Source organism: Heterodontus francisci, unplaced genomic scaffold (assembly GCF_036365525.1).
Source record: "Heterodontus francisci isolate sHetFra1 unplaced genomic scaffold, sHetFra1.hap1 HAP1_SCAFFOLD_121, whole genome shotgun sequence".
Classification (NCBI taxonomy): Eukaryota; Metazoa; Chordata; class Chondrichthyes; order Heterodontiformes; family Heterodontidae; genus Heterodontus; species Heterodontus francisci.
Genome location: NW_027140425.1, coordinates 36540 through 60452, shown reverse-complemented (window position 1 = coordinate 60452; position 23913 = coordinate 36540). Strand labels below are relative to the sequence as shown.

Sequence of the window (23913 nt, the reverse complement as noted above, 5' to 3'; positions counted from 1 at the left end):
TCAGACAGTTTTCTAGCTGCTTCCCTCACTTCAGAATTAACCCTTCCCTGTCACTTGAGTTCTGATTCTCTGGTCTTTTATTTCTGAGTAAATCAGAAAGTGTGACAACAGGAAGTAAGTGTGAGAAACAAGTGGATCATTTTGTCAGTCAGTATCTGATGTCATGTTGGACACTGAAGGACAGAGAAAACTAATCCCATTAAAATTGCTGCAGATTCTCAGTGATTCCTCACTCTCCTGGAACAACTCTTCTGATTTCTATTTTGGTTCCATCTAATTGATTTCCATTAATGACTGAATCAAGATCTGAGATTGATAGATTATTGCTAACCCAGGGTATTAAGGGATATGGAGCCAAAGTGGGTGGATGGAGTTAGGGTACAGATCAGCCATGATCTGATTGAATTGTGGAGCAGCCTCGAGGAGTGAATGGCCTCCTCCTGTTCCCATGTTCCTAAGATGTTTCTAGAATATTCCGCTCATGATCAGAATGGATCAGTACCCAGCCCAGTGACTGCTTTCTGTGCTGAAAACCACTGGGAGATATCATCATTGAGCAGATCCTTTCCTTCTCATTCTCCATGTGTGTCTTTCACTCCCCTCCTCAATGTAATCATTATTATTCTTTACAGAAGATCATTGAACTCACAGAGAAGGGAAACAGGGCGGACAGTTCCAAACTTCTCCTAAATCTGGTGATGGAGAAAGGCTCTCAGGCCCGAAGGGTGATGTGGGAATCCTTTGTGAAAATGCGCCATGTGGTACCAAAGTTGGAGAAAATACTGAAAGAAATACTGGAACGTGGTACGGTAAAATCACACACTGAATTCAACTTCAGATTCAAACACTGCAGAATTTACTATAATATTGCACAAATCTGATTTCATGAAATCTAAATAATTTAAACAGGTTCTGATCCATTTGACTATATGAATATCGCACAAGATTTATTCGAAGTATCCGGTCACCTGAAAGGTAAGAGATGATACGGAGATTTCAAACCGTTCATTTCACTTTTGAGAAACAGAATGTTTGACTGCAAACGTTTGTCAGAATCTGGGAATCAAATTCAAAGAATGTGGGAGCAGGATTGAACATTCCTCAAATTTGTCAGCAATTCTCATTATTCTGCATAGATTCAAGTTTCAATTTGTACAATTTCTGATGTAAGTTGTAATTATGTGGAATTGCCTTTATTTCACTCAATACAGTTGCAGATGGGCATCACTTGTGAAGCCTTTTACTCACCTAAAAGGACCCAGATACACTGAAATCCCATACACACCTGTCAGGATCCTGATACACTGTGAAACCCCAGGCACACATGGCAGGATCCTGATACCCCATAAACACCTGGCAAGATCCTGATACACTGTGAAATCCCATACACACCTGACAGGATCCTGATACACTGTGAAACCCATACACACCTGGCAGGATCCTGATACACTGTGAAACCCCATACACACCTGGCAGGATCCTGATACACTGTGAAACCCCATACACACCTGGCAGGATCCTGATACACTGTGAAACCTCATACACACCTGGCAGGATCATGATACACTGTGAAACCTCATACACACCTGACAGGATCCTGATACACTGTGAAACCCCATACACACCTGGCAGGATCCTGATTCACTGTGAAACCCCGTACACACCTGGCAGGATCATGATACACTGTGAAACCCCATACACACCTGGCAGGATCCTGATACACTGTGAAACCTCATACACACCTGGCAGGATCCTGATTCACTGTGAAACCCCGTACACACCTGGCAGGATCATGATACACTGTGAAACCCCATACACACCTGGCAGGATCATGATACACTGTGAAACCTCATACACACCTGGCATGATAGAAGTGGTTTGATACAGCTGAATGGCTCGAACCAGATGGGTTTTCAGAACAACTCAGTAGTCTTGTTGTCAACTGTTACTGAAACTTGTGCTTCATTCCTGATGTGTTTAATTGGCTGAACTAAAATCCCCAGCTGGCATGGTTGTATATTAACTCATGTCTTCGGATCACTAGTGCAGGCATCTATATTACAAATCCAGTACATAACCACGGTGCTACTGTACTCAAAACAGACAGATCATAAACAATCTTGTTTTCGTGTAGAGCCTTTCACGACCATCAGACGTCCCAAAGTGCTCTACAGCCAGTGAAGTACTTTTGACGTGCGGTCAGTGTTGTGATGTTGGAAACGTGGCAGCCAATTTGCACACAGTAAATTCCCTGAAACATTACAGTGTCATAACCCCACCGAAGGAGGCCATTTGGCCCGTCGTATCCATGCTGGCTCTTTGTAGAGAAATCCTGTTAGTCCCATTCTCTGGCCCTATGCCAATTGCCTCTTAAGTTTACTTCCCTCAAGTCCCCCATCCGATTTCCTTTTGAAATCATTGATCGTCTCTGCTTCCGCCACCTTCGTAGGCAGTGAGTTCCAGGTCATTCCCACTCGCTGAGTGAAAAGAAAAATCCTCACATTCCCCCTGCATCTCTTGCCTGATACATTAAATCTGAGTACATGGTCTTGGGGACAATCAGCTAATGACAATAGCTTTTCTTTATCTACCCTGTCCAAACCTGTCTATCAAATCTCCCCTCAATCTCCTTTGTTCCAAGGAGAACAACCCCTGCTTCTCCAACCTGACCTTGTAGCTAAAATCCCTCCTCCCTGGAACCATTCTGGTAAATTTCCTCTGCACCCTCTCAAGGACCCTCACATCCTTCCTTAAGTTTGGTGACCAGAACTGGCTGCAATTACTCTAGTTGTTGTCTAACCAGTGCTTTATAAATATTCAGCGTAGCTTCCCTGCTTTTGTACTCAATATCTCTATTTAAGAATCCCAAGATCCCACATGCTTTTCAATGTGATAATAACCAGATAATCTGCTTTTGTGATGTTGATTGAACAATAAATATTGGCCAAGACATTGGGCATAACTCCCCTGGTCGTCTTCGAAATAGTGCCATGGGATCTTGTACGTTCACCAGAGAGGGTAGATGGCTTTGGTTTAATGTTTCAGCAGAAATACGGCCCGTCTGGCAGTGCAGCACTCCCTCAGTACTACACTGGAGTGTCAGCTTGACTTTTATGCTCAAGTTCTGGAGTGGGACTTAAACCACAACCTTCTGACTCACAGTAAATGTGCTACCAACTGAGCCACTGCTGACACTATTCACTATTGACCTGGGCACCAGATATAACCAGCCTAGTCGACCCTGCAAAGTGCTGCTCACTAACATCTGGGGAATTGTGCCAGAATTGGGAGACTGTCCCCCAGGCTCGTCAAACTGCAGCCTGAAATAGTCATAGTTACATCATCATATATCTCAGTCAATGGTCCAGATTCCTCCATCACAATCACTGGATATGTCCAGTCCCACCGACAGGACAGACCCATCACAGGTGGTGGCACAGTGTTACACAGTCAGGAGGGAGTGGCCCTGGGAGCTCTCAACATTGACTCCAGATCCCTTGAATTCTCAATCAGGTCACATATAGACAAGGAATTATCCTGCTGATTACCACCTACTGCCCTCCCTCAGCTGATGAATTACTATTCATCCATGTTGAATAAACACTGAGAAGAGATGACACAGAATGTATTCTGAATGGGGCACTTCAGTGCAGCAGCACTGCTGACCGAGCTGGCTCAGTCCTGAGGGATATAACTGCCAGACGGAGCCTGCGGCAGGTGGGAGAACCAACACCAGGTAAAATCCAGCTTGGTATCGTCTTTGCCAATCTACCTATTGCAGATGCATCTGTTCATGACAGTATTGGTAGGAGTGACAACCACATAATCGTTGTGAAGTAAATCCCATCTTCACACCTTGGACCCCCTCCATCGTGCTGTGGGGCAACTACCATAGTGCTAAATGTAATAGTTTCAGAACAGATCGAACAACACAAATCTGGGCATCTATGAGGCACTGTGGACCATCAGGAGCAGCAGAATTGTATTCCATCATAATCAGTTACCTCGTGGCCTGACATATCTCTCACTCTACCATTACTGTCGAGCCAGGGGTTCAACCCTAGTTCAATGATGAGTGTTGGACAGCATTGCAGGAGCAGCACTGGGCATACCTGAACATTAGGTGCCAACCTGATAATGTAATGACGCAGGACTACATGCATTATAACATGCAGCATGTTATAGACAGAGATAAGCGATCCCACAACCAATGTATCAGATCAAAGCTCAGCAGTCCTGTACATTTGTTTATATTTTCATGGAATTTGAATGTTGCCGTCAAGGCCCACATTTGTTCCCCATCCTAATTGCTGTTGAGAAGGTGGTGGGGAGCTGCCTTGAACTGCTGCAGTCTGTCTGGGAAAGGTACACCCACACTGCTGTTAGGAAGGGAGTTCCAGGTTTTTGACCCGGTGACAGTGAAGGAACAGCAATATAGATCCAAGTCAAGATGGTGTGTGACTTGAAGGGGAACAATGGTGTTCCCATTGTTACGGCCAGGTGGGTGACAACTGACCACAGCAAGTTTAGTTTAGTGATACAGGACTGAAACAGGCCCTTCGGCCCACCGAGTCTGTGCCGACCATCAACCACCCATTTATACTAATCCTACACTAATCCCATATTCCTACCACATCCCCACCTGTCCCGATATTTCCCTCCCACCTACCTATACTAGGGGCAATTTATAATGGCCAATTTACCTACCAACCTGCAAGTCTTTTGGCTTGTGGGAGGAAACCGGAGCACCCGGAGAAAACCCACGCAGACACAGGGAGAACTTGCAAACTCCACACAGACAGTACCCAGAATTGAACCCGGATCACTGGAGCTGTGAGGCTGTGGTGCTAACCACTGCGCCACTGTAATTTGGTAATTAGTGTTTTCACTCCGTGTGTTTTATTTGCCAAATAAGCAGTCAGTATTAGGTTTTCTTGTAGGCTTAGAACAGAAGATTAATTACTTATTGAACAATTTTCATTCCTGAAATGGTAGCAACTGCACCCACACACGCATTCACTCACATACACACACAAAAAAAAATCGATAGATAGAGAGGAAAAGGGTAATTGGTTTGAAGCGAGGTAGGTGTTCGGTGTTCATGGTGAACCTGTTGAACCTTCTCAGAGGACAGTTTCTGTAAAGTTGCAGGCCTGGGTGTTTGCGGTTCTCTGGTGGTTAAGACTTCAGACTGGAGGAGGTGCTGGTCACTTTCAGTTCTCTGCTGCACCAAGTTGAAGTGTAGAATTTGCAGCAGGGCTCCTTTTTTGGATTTTGCTGGGCTACTTTTCAAAGCCCTTGGCTGGACTGCTTTTTGGTTACGTTCTTGTGATCTCTCTCTCTCTCTCTCTCTCTCTCTCTCTCACTCTCACTCTCACTCTCACTCTCGGTCTCGGTCTCGGTCTCTCTGTGCAGAGAGCTACCTTTTAAGGTAAAAACAATCTCTCACATTAGCCTCTGTTAGGAGATGCCTGCCCCCTGCCTGTTGTGATCACACAGTGGCCCAGGATGTGGCTACTTGACACCTTCTTTGTTTCGAAAGAACCCAATTAAGGAATGTCTGTTGATGGTTTCAGGATGGGTGTAATTGACACCTCCTAGTCTGGAATGTATCCTTTTGTTCTTAACAGATACTGAGACAGTTTGAATATACAGGCCAAGTCAGCCCAACCTTCGCCGACCATTTTGCAGCACACTGTCCACTTTTCAAAAGAACAGTCTGTTTTTATAAATCTTCAGTTTGCTTCTGTATTTCCATCCTTGCACTTCTCGTGAGTGTGACACCATGCAGCTGCTGCCCCTGTCCTTCAGTTGGTAGAAGTCGTGGGTTTGGAAGGTGCTGTCGGCAGAGGCTTGGCGAGTTGCTGCAGTGCATCTGTATATGGTACACACTGCTGGTGGAGAGAGTGAATATTTAAGTTAGTGGTTAGGGTGCATATCGAGTAGACTGCTTTGTCTTGCATGGTGTCGAGCTGCTTGAGTGTTGTTGGAGCTGCACTCGTCCAGCGAAGTGGAGAGTATTCCATCATGCTCCTGACTTTTGCTTTGTGGATGGTGGACAGGTTTTGGGAAGTCAGGAGGTGAGTTACTTGCCGCAGAATTCCCAGCCTCTGACCTGGTCTTGTAGCAACAGTATTTTTGCGGCTGGTCCGGTTAGGTTTCAGGTCAATGGTAACCCCAGGGTATTGAGGGTGAGCAGGGTGGGGCGTGCGATGCTCAGTGATGGCAATGTCACTGAGTGTCATGGGGAAATGGTTAGATTCTCTTTTGTTGGAGATGATCAAGGGCTCATGGTGTTGGGGTAATATATTAGCATGGATAGAGGACTGGTGAGCAGACAGGAAGCAGAGAGGGCATAAATGGGGCATTTTTGAATTGGCAGGCAGTGAATAGTGGTGTGCCGCAAGGATCAGTGCTGGAGCCTCAGTTATTTGCAGTCTATATTAATGACTTGGATGAAGAGACAGAGAAAAATATCACTAAATTTTCTGATGATACACAGCTCAGTGGAAAGTTCAGCTGTGGGGAGGACATAAAGAAGCTGCAAAGAGACATAGAAGGTTAAGTGAGTGGGCAACAGGATGGCAGATAGAGGATAATTTAATGCAGTGTGAAGTTGTTCACTTTGGTCGTAAAAATCGAAATGCAGACTACTTTTCAAAAGTTATGAAACTGGTAATGGTTGATCAGAAAGACTTAGGGTACTCGTATAAGGAGTGCACAAAGTTAACATGCAGGTGCAGCAGGCTATTTGGAAGGCAAATGACATGTTCGCCTTTATTGCAAGGGAATTGGAGTACAAGAATAAAGAAGTCTTCCCAAAATTGTACAGGGATTTGGTGAGACCGCACCTGGAATACTGTGTGCAGTTTTGTACTCCACATTTAAGAAAGGATATACTTGCACTGGAGGCAGTGCAGTGAAGATTTACTCGAATGGTCCCCGGGAAAAGGGGGTCGTCGTATGATGAGAGGCTGAGTAAACTGGGCCTATATTCTCTAGTGTTTAGAAGAATGAGAGGTGATCTAATTGAGACTTGCAAGATTCTGAAAAGGGCTTGATCGGGTAGAAGATGAGAGATTGTTTCTGCTGGTTGGGGAATCGAGAACGTGTGGGCACAGTCTCAGGATAAGGGACGATCATTCAAGGCTGAGATGAGAAATTACTTCACTCAAAGTGTTGTGAAGCTTTGGAATTCTCTACCCCAGAGGGTTGTGGATGCTCCATTGTTGAATGCATTTAAGGCTGGGATAGATAGATGTTTGGTCTCGCAGGGAATCAAGGGATATGGGAAGCGAGCAGGAAAGTGGAATTGAAGTCCAAGATCAGTCATGATTGTATTGATTGTGAACAATATTATCATGGGCTGGTTCATCCGCAATATGTAGAATGGTGAGAAAGCCAAGTAGATTTTCCCCTCTTGTTGGTTCTGTCACTACCTGCCACAGGCTCAGTCTGGCAGCTATGTCCTTCAGGACACGGCCAACTCGGTCAGTAGTGGAGCTAGAGAGACAGTCTTGGTGATGGACATTGAAGTCTCCCATCCACAAACATTCTGTGCCCTTCCTACCCTCTGTACTTCTCCCATGTGATGTTCAATATGGAGGAGTAATGATTTGTGAGCTGTGGGAGGGCTGTCGGTAATAATCAGAATGCTTCCTTGCCCATAGTTGATCTGATGCCCTGAGACTTCATGGGGTCGTGAGTTATTTTTTAGGGACTCTCATGGCCACTCCCTCCTGACTCTGTACTACTGTGCTGCCACTTCAGGTGGGTATGGCCTGCCAGTCTGACAGGACGTAACCAGCGATGGTGATCGAGTCGTTTGGGACGTTGGCTGAAAGGTATGATTCTGTGATGGTGAATATCTCAGGCTGTTGTTTGTCTGGTCTGTGGGACAGTTCTCCCAGTTTTGGCACAAGATGTTGGTGAAGAGGAGTTTACAGGGTTGACTGGGCTGGTTATGCATGTGATGTCAGGAGTGTCGGTCAATGCCAGTTGTGTGTCAGAGTGCGGTGGATGCCGGAACATTGAGTAAATTTAAGGAGGAGATAGACAGATTTTGAATTAGTAATGGGTTGAAGGGTTATGGAGAATGGGTAGGAAAGTGGAGTTGAGGCTGAGATGAGATCAGCCGTGATCGTATTGAATGGCGGAGCAGACTCGAGGGGCTGAATTGCCTACTCTTGCTCCTAGTTCATATGTTCTTCTGCTGCCTACACATTTTTGTACTGATCTGATAGAACTGAGTAACTTGCTCGGCCATTTCAGCCATTAGTTAACAGTCAACCACATTGTTGTGTGTCTGGAGTCACCTAGAACCAGACTGGATAAGGACGGCAGATTTCGTTCCTGAAACGACATTGGTGAACTTGGTGGATTTTCATGACAATTTGGTAGTTTTCATGGACAACATTCTTGATACTAGCTTTATTCCAGATCTATTTACTGAACAGAATTTACATTCCCCAGCTGCCATGGTTATATAGAAACTCATATCTCCAGATCAGTGGTCCAGGCCTCTGGCTTACTAGTCCAGTGACATAACTGTGTTACTCTACCCTTGGTGGAATGGAGAGACCTCAGAGTTTTGCCAGGCTGGATGTGGTTACAGTGATAGGGAGGGTCCAGGCCATGGAGGCATTTGAAAACAGTGAGAATTTTTTTTTTAATTCATTCATGGGATGTGGGCGTCACTGGCTGGGCCAGCATTTATTGCCCACCCCTAATTGCCCTTGAGAAGGTGGTGGTGAGCTGCCTTCTTGAACCGCTGCAGTCCATTTGGGGTAGGGATACCCACAGTGATGGTAGGAAGGGAGTTCCAGGATTTTGACCCAATGACGGTGAAGGAACGGCGATATAGTTCCAAGTCAGGATGGTGTGTGACTTGGAGGGGAACTTGCAGGTGGTGGTGTTCCCATGTATTTGCTGCCCTTGTCCTTCTAGTTGGTAGAGGTCACGGGTTTGGAAGGTGCTGTCTAAGGAGCCTTGGTGCATTGCTGCAGTGCATCTTGTAGATGGTACACACTGCTGCCATTGATATGTTGCCGAACTGAGAGCCAATGTCCAGCCAGATAAACTGCTCATTGTCTGATACAATAACAGCGGGATTACTGACAATTCACAGTATAACCCACTTGTGTCCGATGTCAAATGTCCCGTTTCTGTAGAAGGTAAACACTGCTGATGGTTTAAAAAATTAATCCAATGGAATCTCTACTGTTGTAAAACCAGGATCACGTGTGGATTTGTAATGAGATTTCTCATCGTACAGGGCAGGACAGATCATGTTAGCCATCAGAGGGAAAATATCACCTGTGTCGGCATCTCCATGTTCAGGAAATGTTAGAATCAAATCAGGATTTAAAACTTCTTTTCACCATTGTTCACTTTCAGGTGAAGTTTTCATTAACTGAGTTTTAATTTATACACACACCTCTATTGAAGCTGTGAATTAAATCTTGCAACATTTATTGAATAATAAAATGTTTTTCAGAAGTTGTTTTTATATCAATACAGCTAACATTGAAAACCACTTTCTGTCTGTTCGAATTAAAGATGTTCAACAGAAACACAAGGAAACACTCCGGGTACAAACTGAAACACTGAGAGTGAACACTATCCTAATAAAGGAGAAGGTTAAGATTTTCCAGCTGGTTGATCGATACGCTGAGCTAACGGTCATTTCTACTGTTCGAGATCGGACACTTGTAGAACATGAACTGCTGGTAAGAGGCCGAGATCATGAAGAGTGGAGAGAGAAACATCTCCGGAAAGAACTGGAAAAAATCCGGACTGATCAATTATTCCACAGCAGTTTTTCCTGGGGAAAATCCAAATCTGGGAGTTCAGCAGCAGTGAGTGGAGTCCCGGGGATTGGAAAAACAACAATGGTACAAAAGATTGTTTATGACTGGGCCACTGGGAAAATATACCCACACTTTCAATTTGTTTTCAGTTTTAAATTCCGGGATTTGAATACTATTAACTGCAGAATAAACCTGAGGAATCTGGTACTGGATCAGTATCCCTACTTTGGGAATATCCTGGGAGAGCTCTGGAAGAATCCAGAGGGATTGCTGTTTATATTTGATGGTTTGGATGAATTCAAGGACACGATCGATTTTGGTGACAATCGGAGAAATACAGAACCTCAGTACATGTGCACAGATCCCGAATGCTGGTGTGAAGTGTCTGACATTGTGTACAGTTTAATACAACACAAGCTGCTCCCAGGATGTTCAGTGTTAGTGACCAGTCGTCCCACTGCATTACATTTATTGGAAAAGGCTGAGATCAGTGTCTGGGCTGAAATCCTGGGATTTGTTGGTGATGAACGGAAGGAATATTTCAACAAGTTTTTTGAAGATCAGACGGTGGCAGCAGCTGTTTTCAAACACGTGGAGAAGAACGAGATCCTGTACACCATGTGCTACAACCCTTCCTACTGCTGGATCCTCTGTCTGTCACTGGGTCCCTTCTTTACACAAAGAGACAGAAAACAGCAGCAAGTTCCCAAGACCATCACCCAGCTATATTCCTACTATATTTACAACATTCTGAAAAACCATAGCCAAGAGATTGAAAACCCCCGTGATGTGTTACTGAAGATCGGTGAGATGGCCTTCACAGGAGTCTCCAGGAAGAAGATTGTGTTTCGAAATGGAGATTTGATCGAGTACAATCTGCAACCTTCCCAGTTCCTGTCTGGATTCCTGATGGAACTTTTGGAGAGAGATGATTCTGTCCAGAATGTGGTTTACACATTCCCGCACCTCATCATCCAAGAGTTTGTGGCTGCACTCGCACAATTCCTGACTGCAGGTCGCGGGGACATCCGGAATCTCCTCAGTGAAGCTCACAGTGAGAAGGATGGGAGATTTGAGATATTTCTGCGTTTTGTTGCTGGTCTCTCCTCCCCACAGTCAGCTCGACCCCTGGAGGAGTTTCTGGGTCGATTTCATCATCAAACAACCTGCCGAGTGATTGACTGGGTGAAGGAGAAGGTTAAAGGAGCGATTAGAAACTCAAACCGTGAAACTGGTAAAAGGAAGCTCCTGAACACATTGCACTACCTGTTTGAGTCTCAGAATAAAGCACTAGTTCAGGACACAGTGGGATCTGTGAACACACTTACATTTAGTGGATTGCGACTGACTCCAATTGACTGTGCCGTCCTGTCTCACGTTATTGGTCTCTGTGATACCATAAAAAACATTGGTCTGTCTGGCTGCAACATTCAGTGTGAAGGACTCCAGCGGCTGGGACCCGTATTGCACAAATGCCAGGAGTTGAGGTAACTGTTTATTTGTCTCTAACTGTTGAAATGTTGAACAGTCACATTTTTGTGTTGTCGCTCCGTAATGAAGGGAAAGAAACCGTTCTGTTGACCCTCAAACTCAGGTGTCAACTGACGTGGCAGACAAAAGACACCTGCACGAGATACTTCGTATAAACACTTTTATTGTTACTTAAATCACTTAGCTACTTGTTATTTCACTTGTTAAACTACTTGTTACAATAAATCACAAGACTCACGGCTTGGACTTCAATACGACCCGTTGTGAGGTGAGGTGATCAGTCTCCCTCTGATGGGATCTCTTCACTGAAGTGGACTCAGGGTTCCCTTTCCGTGATGGTCCTGCAGGTCTTCTCCTTTCGGGGCTCCTAGCCTCCCCTTCTTATCCAGTTTCTCCCAGCATCGTGAATGTTCTTTGTCACGTACACTCAGGACCTGGAGTCGTCTGTCTGCTTAGTTTTAAAATCAAAATCCATCTGATGACCTTCCTTCTTATCTGTAACCTTGTTACCACAGCATCCCACAGTCTCATCGAATGTTTTATCACCCACTGCCTAGCAGGCTGGAAAATAATGACTTCAGCTGCTTCACAGCTCCTTCTCCTTGTGTAAAGCTGGCAACTTTTACCTTCATGCCTTGCACAGTTTTAGTTGTTAACCTTCGGCTGCAGTTCAGTTGAACCAGAGAGAAACAGATTTGACACAACAATGACAAATAATAAAAGGATTGTTTAGTTTTACCATCAGGACTGGAAAATCTAAAATGGATCCTTGTGAACCATCAGGGATCTTACAATCTGTATGGAATCAGTAAATACAGGTCACTGAAAGGGTCTGATAATTTAATTACAATAAATCATCATTAATAAGGCTGGACAGCAAAATGTAAATATAAAATATAAACCAGCAGTCCAGAAAATTAATGTCAAATATTTTCCACATCCACCATTTTAACTAGAAACAGGACAGAAACCTGAGTTTAAATAATTAACATTAGATATTTAATCCAATCCCATGCAGGATGTGTATGTCGAGGGAGACGTTCCCTGGATTGGGAGTATTGGGAAAACAGGAATTATTTTAACTGTAAATGTTGAGAATTATTCACAGTCCTGAACATTAAGTAAAGAGTGACATTTGGGAGGTTAAACTTGCTGATAAAAAGGCTCCAATCTAACATGTTATGGGTATTAACCCCGGAGTACAGACACACACTGGTCAGCGGTGGGGCCTCACAGCAGCAGCTCCTGGGAAAAACCTGGGCCTGAACCCAGGGATTTCCCATAATCTGTCCCCTGTGCACGAGGCCCCAATCGGGAAGGGAACTCCCAAAGATTCCCCAAAAACTGTTGGACCAGTTAACGTTTGAAATAAATGCAGCGCCAGTTTATTGGGGAATCAAGTGAGAGACTCCCCTCCCCTGTAAAATAGGAGCACAGGCACATTTAAAACTTACAGTGGGACAGAATCAATTCTCCTTGTTACACAAAATCCTGGGGAATGGATTTTACAGCAGCAGTTAGCACCATTTCACAATATAACTCACCCCAGGTATTGCTCCTTCTTTGGCCTCCTTATCTCGAGAGACAATGGGTAAGCGCCTGGAGGTGGTCAGTGGTTTGTGAAGCAGCGCCTGGAGTGGCTATAAAGGCCAATTCTAGAGTGACAGGCTCTTCCACAGGTGCTGCAGAGAAATGTGTTTGACGGGGCTGTTACACAGTTGGCTCTCCCCTTGCGCCTCTGTCTTTTTTCCTGCCAACTACTAAGTCTCTTCGACTCGCCACACTTCAGCCCAGCCTTTATGGCTGCCTGCCAGCTCTGGTGAACGCTGGCAACTGACTCCCACAACATGTGATCAATGTCACAGGACTTCATGTCGCATTTGCAGATGTCTTTAAAGCGGAGACATGGACTGCCGATGGGTCTGATACCAGTGGCGAGCTCGCTGTACAATGTGTCTTTGGGGATCCTGCCATCTTCCATGCGGCTCACATGGCCAAGCCATCTCAAGCGCTGCTGACTCAGTAGTGTGTATATGCTGGGGATGTTGGCCGCCTCGAGGACTTCTGTGTTGGAGATACGGTCCTGCCACCTGATGCCAAGTATTCTCCGGAGGCAGCGAAGATGGAATGAATTGAGACGTCGCTCTTGGCTGACATACATTGGCCAGGCCTCGCTGCCATAGAGCAAGGTACTGAGGACACAGGCTTGATACACTCGGACTTTTGTGTTCCGTGCCATTTTCCCACACTCTCTTGGCCAGTCTGGACATAGCAGTGGAAGCCTTTCCCATGCGCTTGTTGATTTCTGCATCGAGAGACAGGTTACTGGTGATAGTTGAGCCTAGGTAGGTATTATACAGATTGATCTTCTGTACAGAGTAAAAAGTACAGGAAATCACCGTTCTTTCATTTAATTCAGGGGAAATCACCCCATTCCCATAAAATCCAGGATTTAAGAAGTGACAGAAATGAGACCATTTTCCCCAAACATGACGAGGCTGGTCACTAATCTCCAGGAGGGTAATTCTGATCATCAGGTAATGAGACCAGACTGAGGGACAGTTAAAGACTTCACACAGCCAGTACTGTATTACATAGGATATACAGCACAGAAACAGGCCATTCGGCCCAACCAGTCCATGCAGGCATTTATGCTGCACTCGAGCCTCCTCCCGTCTTTCCTCATCTAATTCTATCAACATAACTCTCTATTGTCTTCTCTCTCATCTGATTATCTAACCTCCCCTTCAATGTATATAAACTATTCACCACAAACACCTACTGTGGTAGCAGGTTCCACAATCTCATTAGAGACTCTTTCTGCCACAGAAGGAGGCCATTTGACCCATTGAGTTTTTTAAAATTCATTCATGGGATGTGGGCGTCACAGGCCAGGCCAGCATTTATTGCCCATCCCTAATTGCCCGAACTGAGTGGTTTGCTAGGCCATTTCAGAGGGTATGTAAGAGTCAACCACATTGCTGTAGGTCTGGAGTCACATGTAGGCCAGACCAGGTAAGGACAGCAGATTTCCTTCCCGAAAGGACATTAGTGAACCAGATGGGTTTTTACAACAATTGACAACGGTTTCACTAGCTTTTTAATTCCAGATTTATTAATTGAATTCAAATTGCCACCTTTTGCTGTGGTGGGATTTGAACCCATGTCCCCAGAGCAATATCCTGGGTCTCTGGGTTACTAGTCCAGTGACAATACCACTACGCCACCGCCTCCCCATGCCAGCTCTCTCTATTGCGGTTCACTCAGTCCCCTGCTCTATCCCCATAGCCCTGCAAGTTTGTTTCCCTGAAGTGCCGATCCAATTCTCTTTTGAAATCATTGATCATCTCCTCTTCCACCACCACCATCGGCAGTGAGTTCCAAGTCATTCCTACTCATTAATGGCCCTGGAAATAGTGGATGTATTGGTGGTCATTTTCCAAAATTCTATAGACTCTGGAGCAGTTCGTACAGATTGGAGGGTGGCAAATGTACCCCCGCAATTTAAACAAAGAGAGAGAGAAAAAACAGGGAATTACAGACCAGTTAGCCTTACAGGTTCAAGATGGCTCCTGGGCTGGAACCTCCCTAGGAAGCTCCCTTGCTGTTCAACTCTATCCATGGCCATCTGCTCCCATCCCTAACGTTTTCTCCACCAATCTGCCCTCTTAAACTGTTTAAATTCCCCTGGCTCTTTAAATCAGTTCATTTTAGCCCTATCTAAAGGCTAACAGTTAGTTTAGTGTATGTTACCTGGGCCCACTGCCCTCCCCCAGCCACACCTGCTCTTTGTTTTCTCAATGAAATTGATCCGGATGAAACTGACGAGCACAGCTGCCGATACTTCAATCTCCGATCCCGCTGTCTTCACCGCCCAGAGTGTCTGCGGTTCCGGCGTGCGGTAAGTCCATTGAGGTGAAGAAGGAGCAGCGGGACCCGAGAGAAGTCCTGAGAAAAGGTGCCCCGAACACCCAAAAAATCCACGAACGGCACCCCCGGCCGCAACTTCAAAGCGCCCGCGGGAGATGGCTCGGAGAGCATCTGCAGCGCACTGTCGGCAATGCTGCATGCCTTTATTTAAACCACTGCAAAAAAAAAACCCTTAGCAAATGTAATCACCTCTAAGTCTGCCAAATGATGCTTCACCTCCCGAAGGACGTGGATGAGCTTTCCGGACGTCGATGGCGGGCACTGAGGAAATGGCTTATTACCTGCACCAGCTTCCCCCCCCACCCCCCCCTTTACCCCCCTTCCACCCCCCCCACCCCCGTCCCCTTCCCTGCTCCACCCTCTCAGCTCACCCCCTCACAACCCCGTCCCAGCCCGCCCCCCCCTCGCACCATCTTCACCCCGCACCCCCCTTCCCCTGCACCCCCCCACCCCCTCCTTCTACCCCTCCCCCTTGCATCCCCTCCGCCCACCGGCACCATCCTACACCTGTGTAGGGGCCCCAACAACCCCACTGCCTTGTGGGCGTCTCGGGAGAGACCAAGGCTAAAGGAGTAAACCCTAACAGAAAATCCGGAGCGGAAACCCGTAGGCGGTCATGTGTCACCTTTGGCATGTTTCCGGCAGTTCCTGCAGCCATACTGGTGCCAAACGTCGTGTCCTGCACTCCTTTGGACCCCACCAGAAAGGCCGAGAGGGGGGTTTTGACGACTGGGCAACTCTCAACCTCCATAAATTTGCCCAGATATGCGCCATGGAGAGGTCACTCCATAGTTGCCTCACAGCGACTAAAACAACACGGAAGGCAGCAGTTACGGGTTATAAGGGCGGCACAGTGGCGCAGTGGTTAGCACCGCAGCCTCACAGCTCCAGGGACCCGGGTTTGATTCCGGGTACTGCCTGTGTGGAGTTTGCAAGTTCTCCCTGTGTCTGCGTGGGTTTTCTCCGGGTGCTCCGGTTTCCTCCCACAAGCCAAAAGACTTGCAGGTTGATAGGTAAATTGGCCATTATAAATTGTCACTAGTATAGGAAGGTGGTAGGGAAATATAGGGACAGGTGGGGATGTTTGGTAGGAATATGGGATTAGTGTAGGATTAGTATAAATGGGTGGTTGATGTTCGGCACAGACTCGGTGGGCCGAAGGGCCTGTTTCAGTGCTGTATCTCTAATCTAATCTAATCTAAAATCATAAGTCCAGATAAATTGGCGTAGAAACTGGGCGCCACGGGTTGCCTTTGTCGGTGGGAGAGGTCATCGCACCTCACTGGACAGCTACCGCCCGCCTCAAACCGGGCAGCCCCCGGTCAATAAGGTTCTGTCCCACCACAGTCTGCCTGCTTCAGTGGGTGCTTGGAGCTCAGGGTCATTGCCCGAAAGGTGGACTGATACACCGCACCAAACAACATGAAAAAAGGAAAGAAGGTACCAGCCCTTCGCTTTGCAAACTGGAACGTCAGAACTATGTGTCCTGGCCTGTCGGAAGACCTTACACAAATCAACGATTCTCGGAAGACCGCCATCATTAACAACGAGCTCAGTAGACTCAATGTAGACATTGCAGCACTTCAGGAGACTCGCCTCCCCGCGAGTGGCTCTCTAGCAGAGCAAGACTACACCTTCTTCTGGCAGGGCAGGGATCCTGAAGAACCAAGACAGCATGGAGTGGGCTTCGCCATCAGAAACTCCTTGCTCAGCATGATAGAAGCTCCCTCAAATGGCTCGGAATGCATACTGTCCATCCGACTGCTCACCACCTCTGGTCCAGTACACCTACTCAGCATCTATGCTCCAACACTCTGTTCCGCACCTGAAGCTAAAGACCAGTTCTATGAACAACTCCATAACATCATTAGCAGCATCCCCAACACCGAACACCTATTCCTGCTGGGGGACTTTAATGCCAGTGTTGGGGCCGACCATGACTCATGGCCCTCCTGCCTTGGGCGCTATGGCGTTGAAAGGATGAATGAGAACGGGCAGAGACTGCTTGAGTTGTGTACCTATCATAACCTCTGCATCACCAACTCGTTCTTTCACACTAAACCCTGTCACCAGGTTTCATGGAGGCACCCAAGATCACGTCGTTGGCACCAGCTAGACCTCATTGTCACAAGGCGAGCCGCCTTAAACAGTGTTCAAATCACACGCAGCTTCCACAGTGCGGACTGCGACACCGACCACTCCCTGGTGTGCAGCAAGGTTAGACTCAGACCAAAGAAGTTGCATCATTCCAAGCAGAAGGGCCACCCGCGCATCAACACGAGCAGAATTTCTCACCCACAGCTGTTACAAAAGTTTCTAAATTCACTTGTAACAGCCCTTCAAAACACTCCCACAAGGGATGCTGAGACCAAGTGGGCCCACATCAGAGACGCCATCTATGAGTCAGCTTTGACCACCTACGGCAAAAGTGGGAAGAGAAATGCAGACTGGTTTCAATCTCATAATGAAGAGCTGGAACCTGTCATAGCCGCTAAGAGCATTGCACTGTTGAACTACAAGAAAGCCCCCAGCGATTTAACATCCGCAGCACTTAAAGCAGCCAGAAGTACTGCACAAAGAACAGCTAGGCGTTGCGCAAACGACGACTGGCAACACCTCTGCAGTCATATTCAGCTGGCCTCAGACACCGGAAACATCAGAGGAATGTATGATGGCATGAAGAGAGCTCTTGGGCCAACCATCAAGAAGATCACCCCCCTCAAATCTAAATCGGGGGACATAATCACTGAGCAACGCAAACAGATGGACCGCTGGGTTGAGCACTACCTAGAACTGTACTCTAGGGAGAATGCTGTCACTGAGACTGCCCTCAATGCAGCCCAGCCTCTACCAGTCATGGATGAGCTGGACATACAGCCAACCAAATCGGAACTCAGTGATGCCATTGATTCTCTCGCCAGCGGAAAAGCCCCTGGGACGGACAGCATTACCCCTGAAATAATCAAGAGTGCCAAGCCTGCTATACTCTCAGCACTACATGAACTGCTATGCCTGTGCTGGGACGAGGGAGCAGTACCCCAGGACATGCGCGATGCCAACATCATCACCCTCTATAAAAACAAAGGTGACCACGGTGACTGCAACAACTACCGTGGAATCTCCCTGCTCAGCATAGTGGGGAAAGTCTTTGCTCGAGTCGCTCTGAACAGGCTCCAGAAGCTGGCCGAGCGCGTCTACCCTGAGGCATAGTGTGGCTTTCGTGCAGAGAGATCGACCATTGACATGCTGTTCTCCCTTCGTCAGATACAGGAGAAATGCCGTGAACAACAGATGCCCCTCTACATTGCTTTCATTGATCTCACCAAAGCCTTTGACCTCGTCAGCAGACGGGGTCTCTTCAGACTACTAGAAAAGATCGGATGTCCACCAAAGCTACTAAGTATCATCACCTCATTCCATGACAATATGAAAGGCACAATTCAACATGGTGGCTCCTCATCAGAGCCCTTTCCCATCCCGAGTGGTGTGAAACAGGGCTGTGTTCTCGCACCCACACTTTTTGGGATTTTCTTCTCCCTGCTGCTTTCACATGCGTTCAAATCCTCTGAAGAAGGAATTTTCCTCCACACGAGATCAGGGGGCAGGTTGTTCAACCTTGCCCGTCTAAGAGCGAAGTCCAAAGTACGGAAAGTCCTCATCAGAGAACTCCTCTTTGCTGACGATGCTGCTTTAACATCTCACACTGAAGAGTGCCTGCAGAGTCTCATCGACAGGTTTGCGTCTGCCTGCAATGAATTTGGCCTAACCATCAGCCTCAAGAAAACGAACACCATGGGGCAGGACGTCAGAAATTCTCCATCCATCAATATTGGCGACCACGCTCTGGAAGTGGTTCAAGAGTTCACCTACCTAGGCTTAACTATCACCAGTAACCTGTCTCTAGATGCAGAAATCAACAAGCGCATGGGTAAGGCTTCCACTGCTATGTCCAGACTGGCCAAGAGAGTGTGGGAAAATGGCGCACTGACACGGAACACAAAAGTCCGAGTGTATCAGGCCTGTGTCCTCAGTACCTTGCTCTACGGCAGCGAGGCCTGGACAACGTATGCCAGCCAAGAGCGACGTCTCAATTCATTCCATCTTCGCTGCCTTCGGAGAATACTTGGCATCAGGTGGCAGGACTATATCTCCAACACAGAAGTCCTTGAAGCGGCCAACACCCCCAGCTTATACACACTACTGAGTCAGCGGCGCTTGAGATGGCTTGGCCATGTGAGCCGCATGGAAGATGGCAGGATCCCCAAAGACACATTGTCCAGCGAGCTCGCCACTGGTATCAGACCCACCGGCCGTCCATGTCTCCGCGATAAAGACGTCTGCAAAGGCGACATGAAATCGTGTGACATGGATCACAAGTCGTGGGAGTCAGTTGCCAGCATTCGCCAGAGCTGGCGGGCAGCCATAAAGACAGGGCTAAATTGTGGCGAGTCGAAGAGACTTAGTAGTTGGCAGGAAAAAAGACAGAGTCGCAAGGGGAGAGCCAACTGTGCAACTGCCCCGACAAACAAATTTCTCTGCAGCACCTGTGGAAGAGCCTGTCACTCCAGAATTGGCCTTTGTAGCCACTCCAGGCGCTGCTTCACAAACCACTGACCACCTCCAGGCGCATATCCATTGTCTCTCGAGATAAGGAGGCCCAAAAGAGCCTTACATCAGTAGTAGGGAAAATGCTAGAGTCTATAATAAAAGATGTGGTAACAGAACACCTGGAAAGCATAAACGGGATTGGACAAAGTCAGCATTGGTTTACAAAAGGGAAATCATGCTCAACAAACTTAGTGGAGTTTTTTGAGAATGTAACTAGTAGAATAAATAAGGGAGAACCAGTGGATGTGGTTTATTTGGATTTTCAGAAGGCTTTTGATAAGGTCCCACATAAGAGGTTAGTGTGCAAAATTATAGCACATGGGATTGGGGGTAATATCCTGGCATGGATTGAGAATTGGTTGACAGACAGGAAACAGAGAGTAGGATTAAACAGGTCTTATTCCGGGTTGCAGGCACTGACTAGTGGGGTACCGCAGGGATCAGTGCTTGGGCCCCAGCTATTCAAAATATATATTAATGACTTGTTTGAGGAAACTAAATGTAACGTTTCCAAGTTTGCAGACAACACAATGTTGGGGGGGGAATGTGAGCTCTGAGGACGATCCAAAGAGACTGCAATGTGATTTGGACAAGTTGGGTGAGTGGGCAAATGCATGGCAGTTGCAGTATAACGTGGATAAATATGAGGCTATCCACTTTGGTTGTAAAAACAGAAAGGCAAATTATTTGAATGGTGGTAGATTGGGGAAGGGGGGAGGTGCAACGAGAACTGGGTGTCCTTGTAAACCAGTTGCTGAAAGCAAGCAGTTAGGAAGGCGACTGGTATGTTGGCTTTCATTGCAAGAGGATTTGAGTACAGGAGCAAGGATGTCTTGCTGCAGTTATACAGGGCCTTGGTGAGACCACATCTGGAGTATTGTGTGCAGTTTTGGTCTTATCTGAGGAAGGATGTTTTTGCCATGGAGGAAGTGCAAAGAAGATTTACTAGGCTGATTCCTGGGATGGCAGGATTGACATATGAGGAGAGATTGGGTCAACTAGGCCTATATTCACTAGAGTTTAGAAGAATGAGAGGGGATCTCATAGAAACCTATAAAATTATAACAGGACTAGACAGGCTAGATGCAGGGAGGATGTTCCCGATGGCTGGGGAGTCCAGAACCAGGGGTCACAGTCTCAGGATACGGGGTAAGCCATTTAGAACCAAGATGAGGAGAAATTTCTTCACTCAGAGGATGGTGAACCTGTGGAATTCTCTACTGCAGAAGGCAGTGGAGGCCAAGTCATTAAATATAGTTAAGAAGGAGATAGATATATTAGTGCCAAAGGGATCAAGGAATATGGGGAGAAAGCGGGAACAGAGTACTGAATTAGACGATCAGCCATGATCTTTTTTGAGTTGGGAGCAGGGCTGAATGGTCGAATGGCCTACTCCTCCTATTTTCTGTTACTCACTGTAAAAAAAAAAGTAACCCCTCATGTATGTTTGCTCAAAAACTTAAACTTTTTACCAGTCCTTGCACCATCAGCTAATGGGAACAAATTTTCTTTGTCTCCCTTATCTAAACCTGTCATAATCTTGTACATCTCTATCAGATCCCCTCTCAACCTTCTTTTCTCCAGGGCATTTTACCAGCAGTGGGAACCTCAGTGGCACTGCCACCCACCGGGCAGCAAATTGAGTCAATTAAGTGCCCAATGAAGAGGCACCTCCCACCCTCACTGATATGGGGAGAGTGCCAGGTAAATCAAAGAACAAAGAAGAAAAGAACAAAGAAAATTACAGCACAGGAACAGGCCCTTCGGCCCTCCAAGCCTACGCCGATCCAGATCCTCTATCTAAACCTGTCGCCTATTTTCTAAGGGTCTGTATCTCTTTACTTCCTGCCCATTCATGTATCTGTCTAGATACATCTTAAAAGACGCTGTCGTGCCCGCGTCTACCACCTCCGCTGGCAACGCGTTCCAGGCACCCACCACCCTCTGCGTAAAGAACTTTCCACGCATATCCCCCCTAAACTTTTCCCCTTTCACTTTGAACTCGTGTCCCCTAGTAATTGAATCCCCCACTCTGGGAAAAAGCTTCTTGCTATCCACCCTGTCTATACCTCTCATGATTTTGCACACATCAATCAGGTCCCCCCTCAACCTCCGTCTATCTAATGAAAATAATCCTAATCTACTCAACCTCTCTTCATAGCTAGCGCCCTCCATACCAGGCAACATCCTGGTGAACCTCCTCTGCACCCTCTCCAAAGCATCCACATCCTTTTGGTAATGTGGCTTTCGTTGCCAATCATGCCCTTCCCTTAACCAAGTCTCAGTAATAGCAATAACATCATACTCCCAGGTACTAATCCAAGCCCTAAGTTCATCTGCCTTACCTACTACTCTTCTTGCATTAAAACAAATGCACCTCAGACCACCAGTCCCTTTGCGTTCATCATCTGCTCCCTGCCTACTCTTCCCCTTAGTCACGCTGACTTCATTATCTAGTTCCTTACAGGCTTTAGTTACTACCTCCTTACTGTCCACTGACCTCCTCATTTGGTTCCCATCCCCCTGCCACATTAGTTTAAACCCTCCCCAACAGCGTTAGCAAAAGAACCCCCAAGGACATTGGTTCCAGTCCGGCCCAGGTTTAGACCGTCCAATTTGTAATAGTCCCACCTCCCCCAGAACCGGTCCCAATGTCCCAAAAATCTGAACCCCTCCCTCCTGCACCATCTCTCAAACCACGCATTCATCCTGACTATTCTTTCATTTCTACTCTGACTATCACGTGGCACTGGTAGCAATCCTGAGATTACTACCTCTGAGGTCCTACTTTTTAACTTGGCTCCTAACTCCCTAAATTCTGCTTGTAGGACCTCATCCTGTTTTTTACCTATATCATTGGTGCCTATGTGCACAATGACAACTGGCTGTTCACCCTCCCCCTTCAGAATGTTCTGCAGCCGATCTGAGACATCCCTGACCTGTGCACCTGGGAGGCAACATACCATTTGGGAGTCTCGTTTTCGACCACAGAACCGCCTATCTACTCCCCTGACAATCGAATCCCCTATGACTATAGCCCTTCCACTCTTTTTTCCCGCCCTTCTGAACAGCAGAGCCAGCCACGGTGCCATGAACCTGGCTACTGCTGCCTTCCCCTGGTGAGCCATCTCCCTCAACAGTATCCAAAACGGTATACCTGTTGTGGAGGGAGATGACCGCAGGGGACACCTGCGCTGCCTTCCTGCTCTTTCTCTGCCTTTTGGTCACCCATTCCCTTTCTCCCTCAGCAATCCTAATCTGCGGTGTGACCAATTCGCTAAACGTGCTATCCACGACTTCCTCAGCATCGTGGATGCTCCAAAGTGAGTCCATCCGCAGCTCCAGAGCCGTCATGCGGTCGAACAAGAGCTGCAGCTGGACACACTTCCTGCACATGAAGGAGTCAGGGACATCGGCCCAAATGTATAGGGTTTTACTTACCCAGCAGCCCCTTGGTCCGCCGAAAACAAAAGGAAATTAAGTTTAAGCTGAAACTGACCTTCCCAGCTGCTCACTCGCTCGCACTCTCTGCTCCCGAATAAGCTGCTGCAATGAAAAATCCTCCTTTATGGCTGCTCCTTGGTCCATGAAGAGGCCTCCTGCTCACAATGGTCACCCTCGTGGCGACAGCACCAACGATTGAAGAGGAATTTCCCTCTCCTCCCGATCACTGAGGTTTGCCTGCCTGGCTCGGGCAGAGTTTGAATTGGCTGCTGCTGTTAAAATGCTGCCACAGGGTCCAGCTGCCCATCGGCATGGTGTCAGGTCCCGCTACCCATCGACACGGGGTCAGGTCCCGCTACCCATCGACACGGGGTCAGGTCCCACCACCCATCGGCACGGAGTCAGGTCCCACCACCCACTGGCACGGGGTCAGGTCTCGCCACCCACTGGCACGGGGTCAGGTCCCGCCACCCACTGGCACGGGGTCAGGTCCCGCCACCCATCGACACGGGGTCAGGTCCCGCCACCCATCGACACGGGGTCAGGTCCCACCACCCATCGACACGGGGTCAGGTCCCACCATCCATCGACACGGGGTCAGGTCCCGCTACCCATCGACACGGGGTCAGGT

General features: G+C 47.3%; 1 protein-coding gene across 1 annotated transcript; it reads left to right on the top strand.

The window, feature by feature from the left end:
* Positions 1-348: 348 nt before the first annotated feature.
* LOC137359681 (NACHT, LRR and PYD domains-containing protein 12-like) lies at positions 349-23481 on the top strand. The gene is made up of 6 exons (XM_068025462.1): positions 349-378; positions 633-804; positions 910-975; positions 9559-10383; positions 10495-11296; positions 23346-23481. Exons 1-6 carry the CDS (start codon positions 349-351, stop codon positions 23479-23481), a joined length of 2031 nt encoding a protein of 676 aa, XP_067881563.1.
* Positions 23482-23913: the final 432 nt, after the last annotated feature.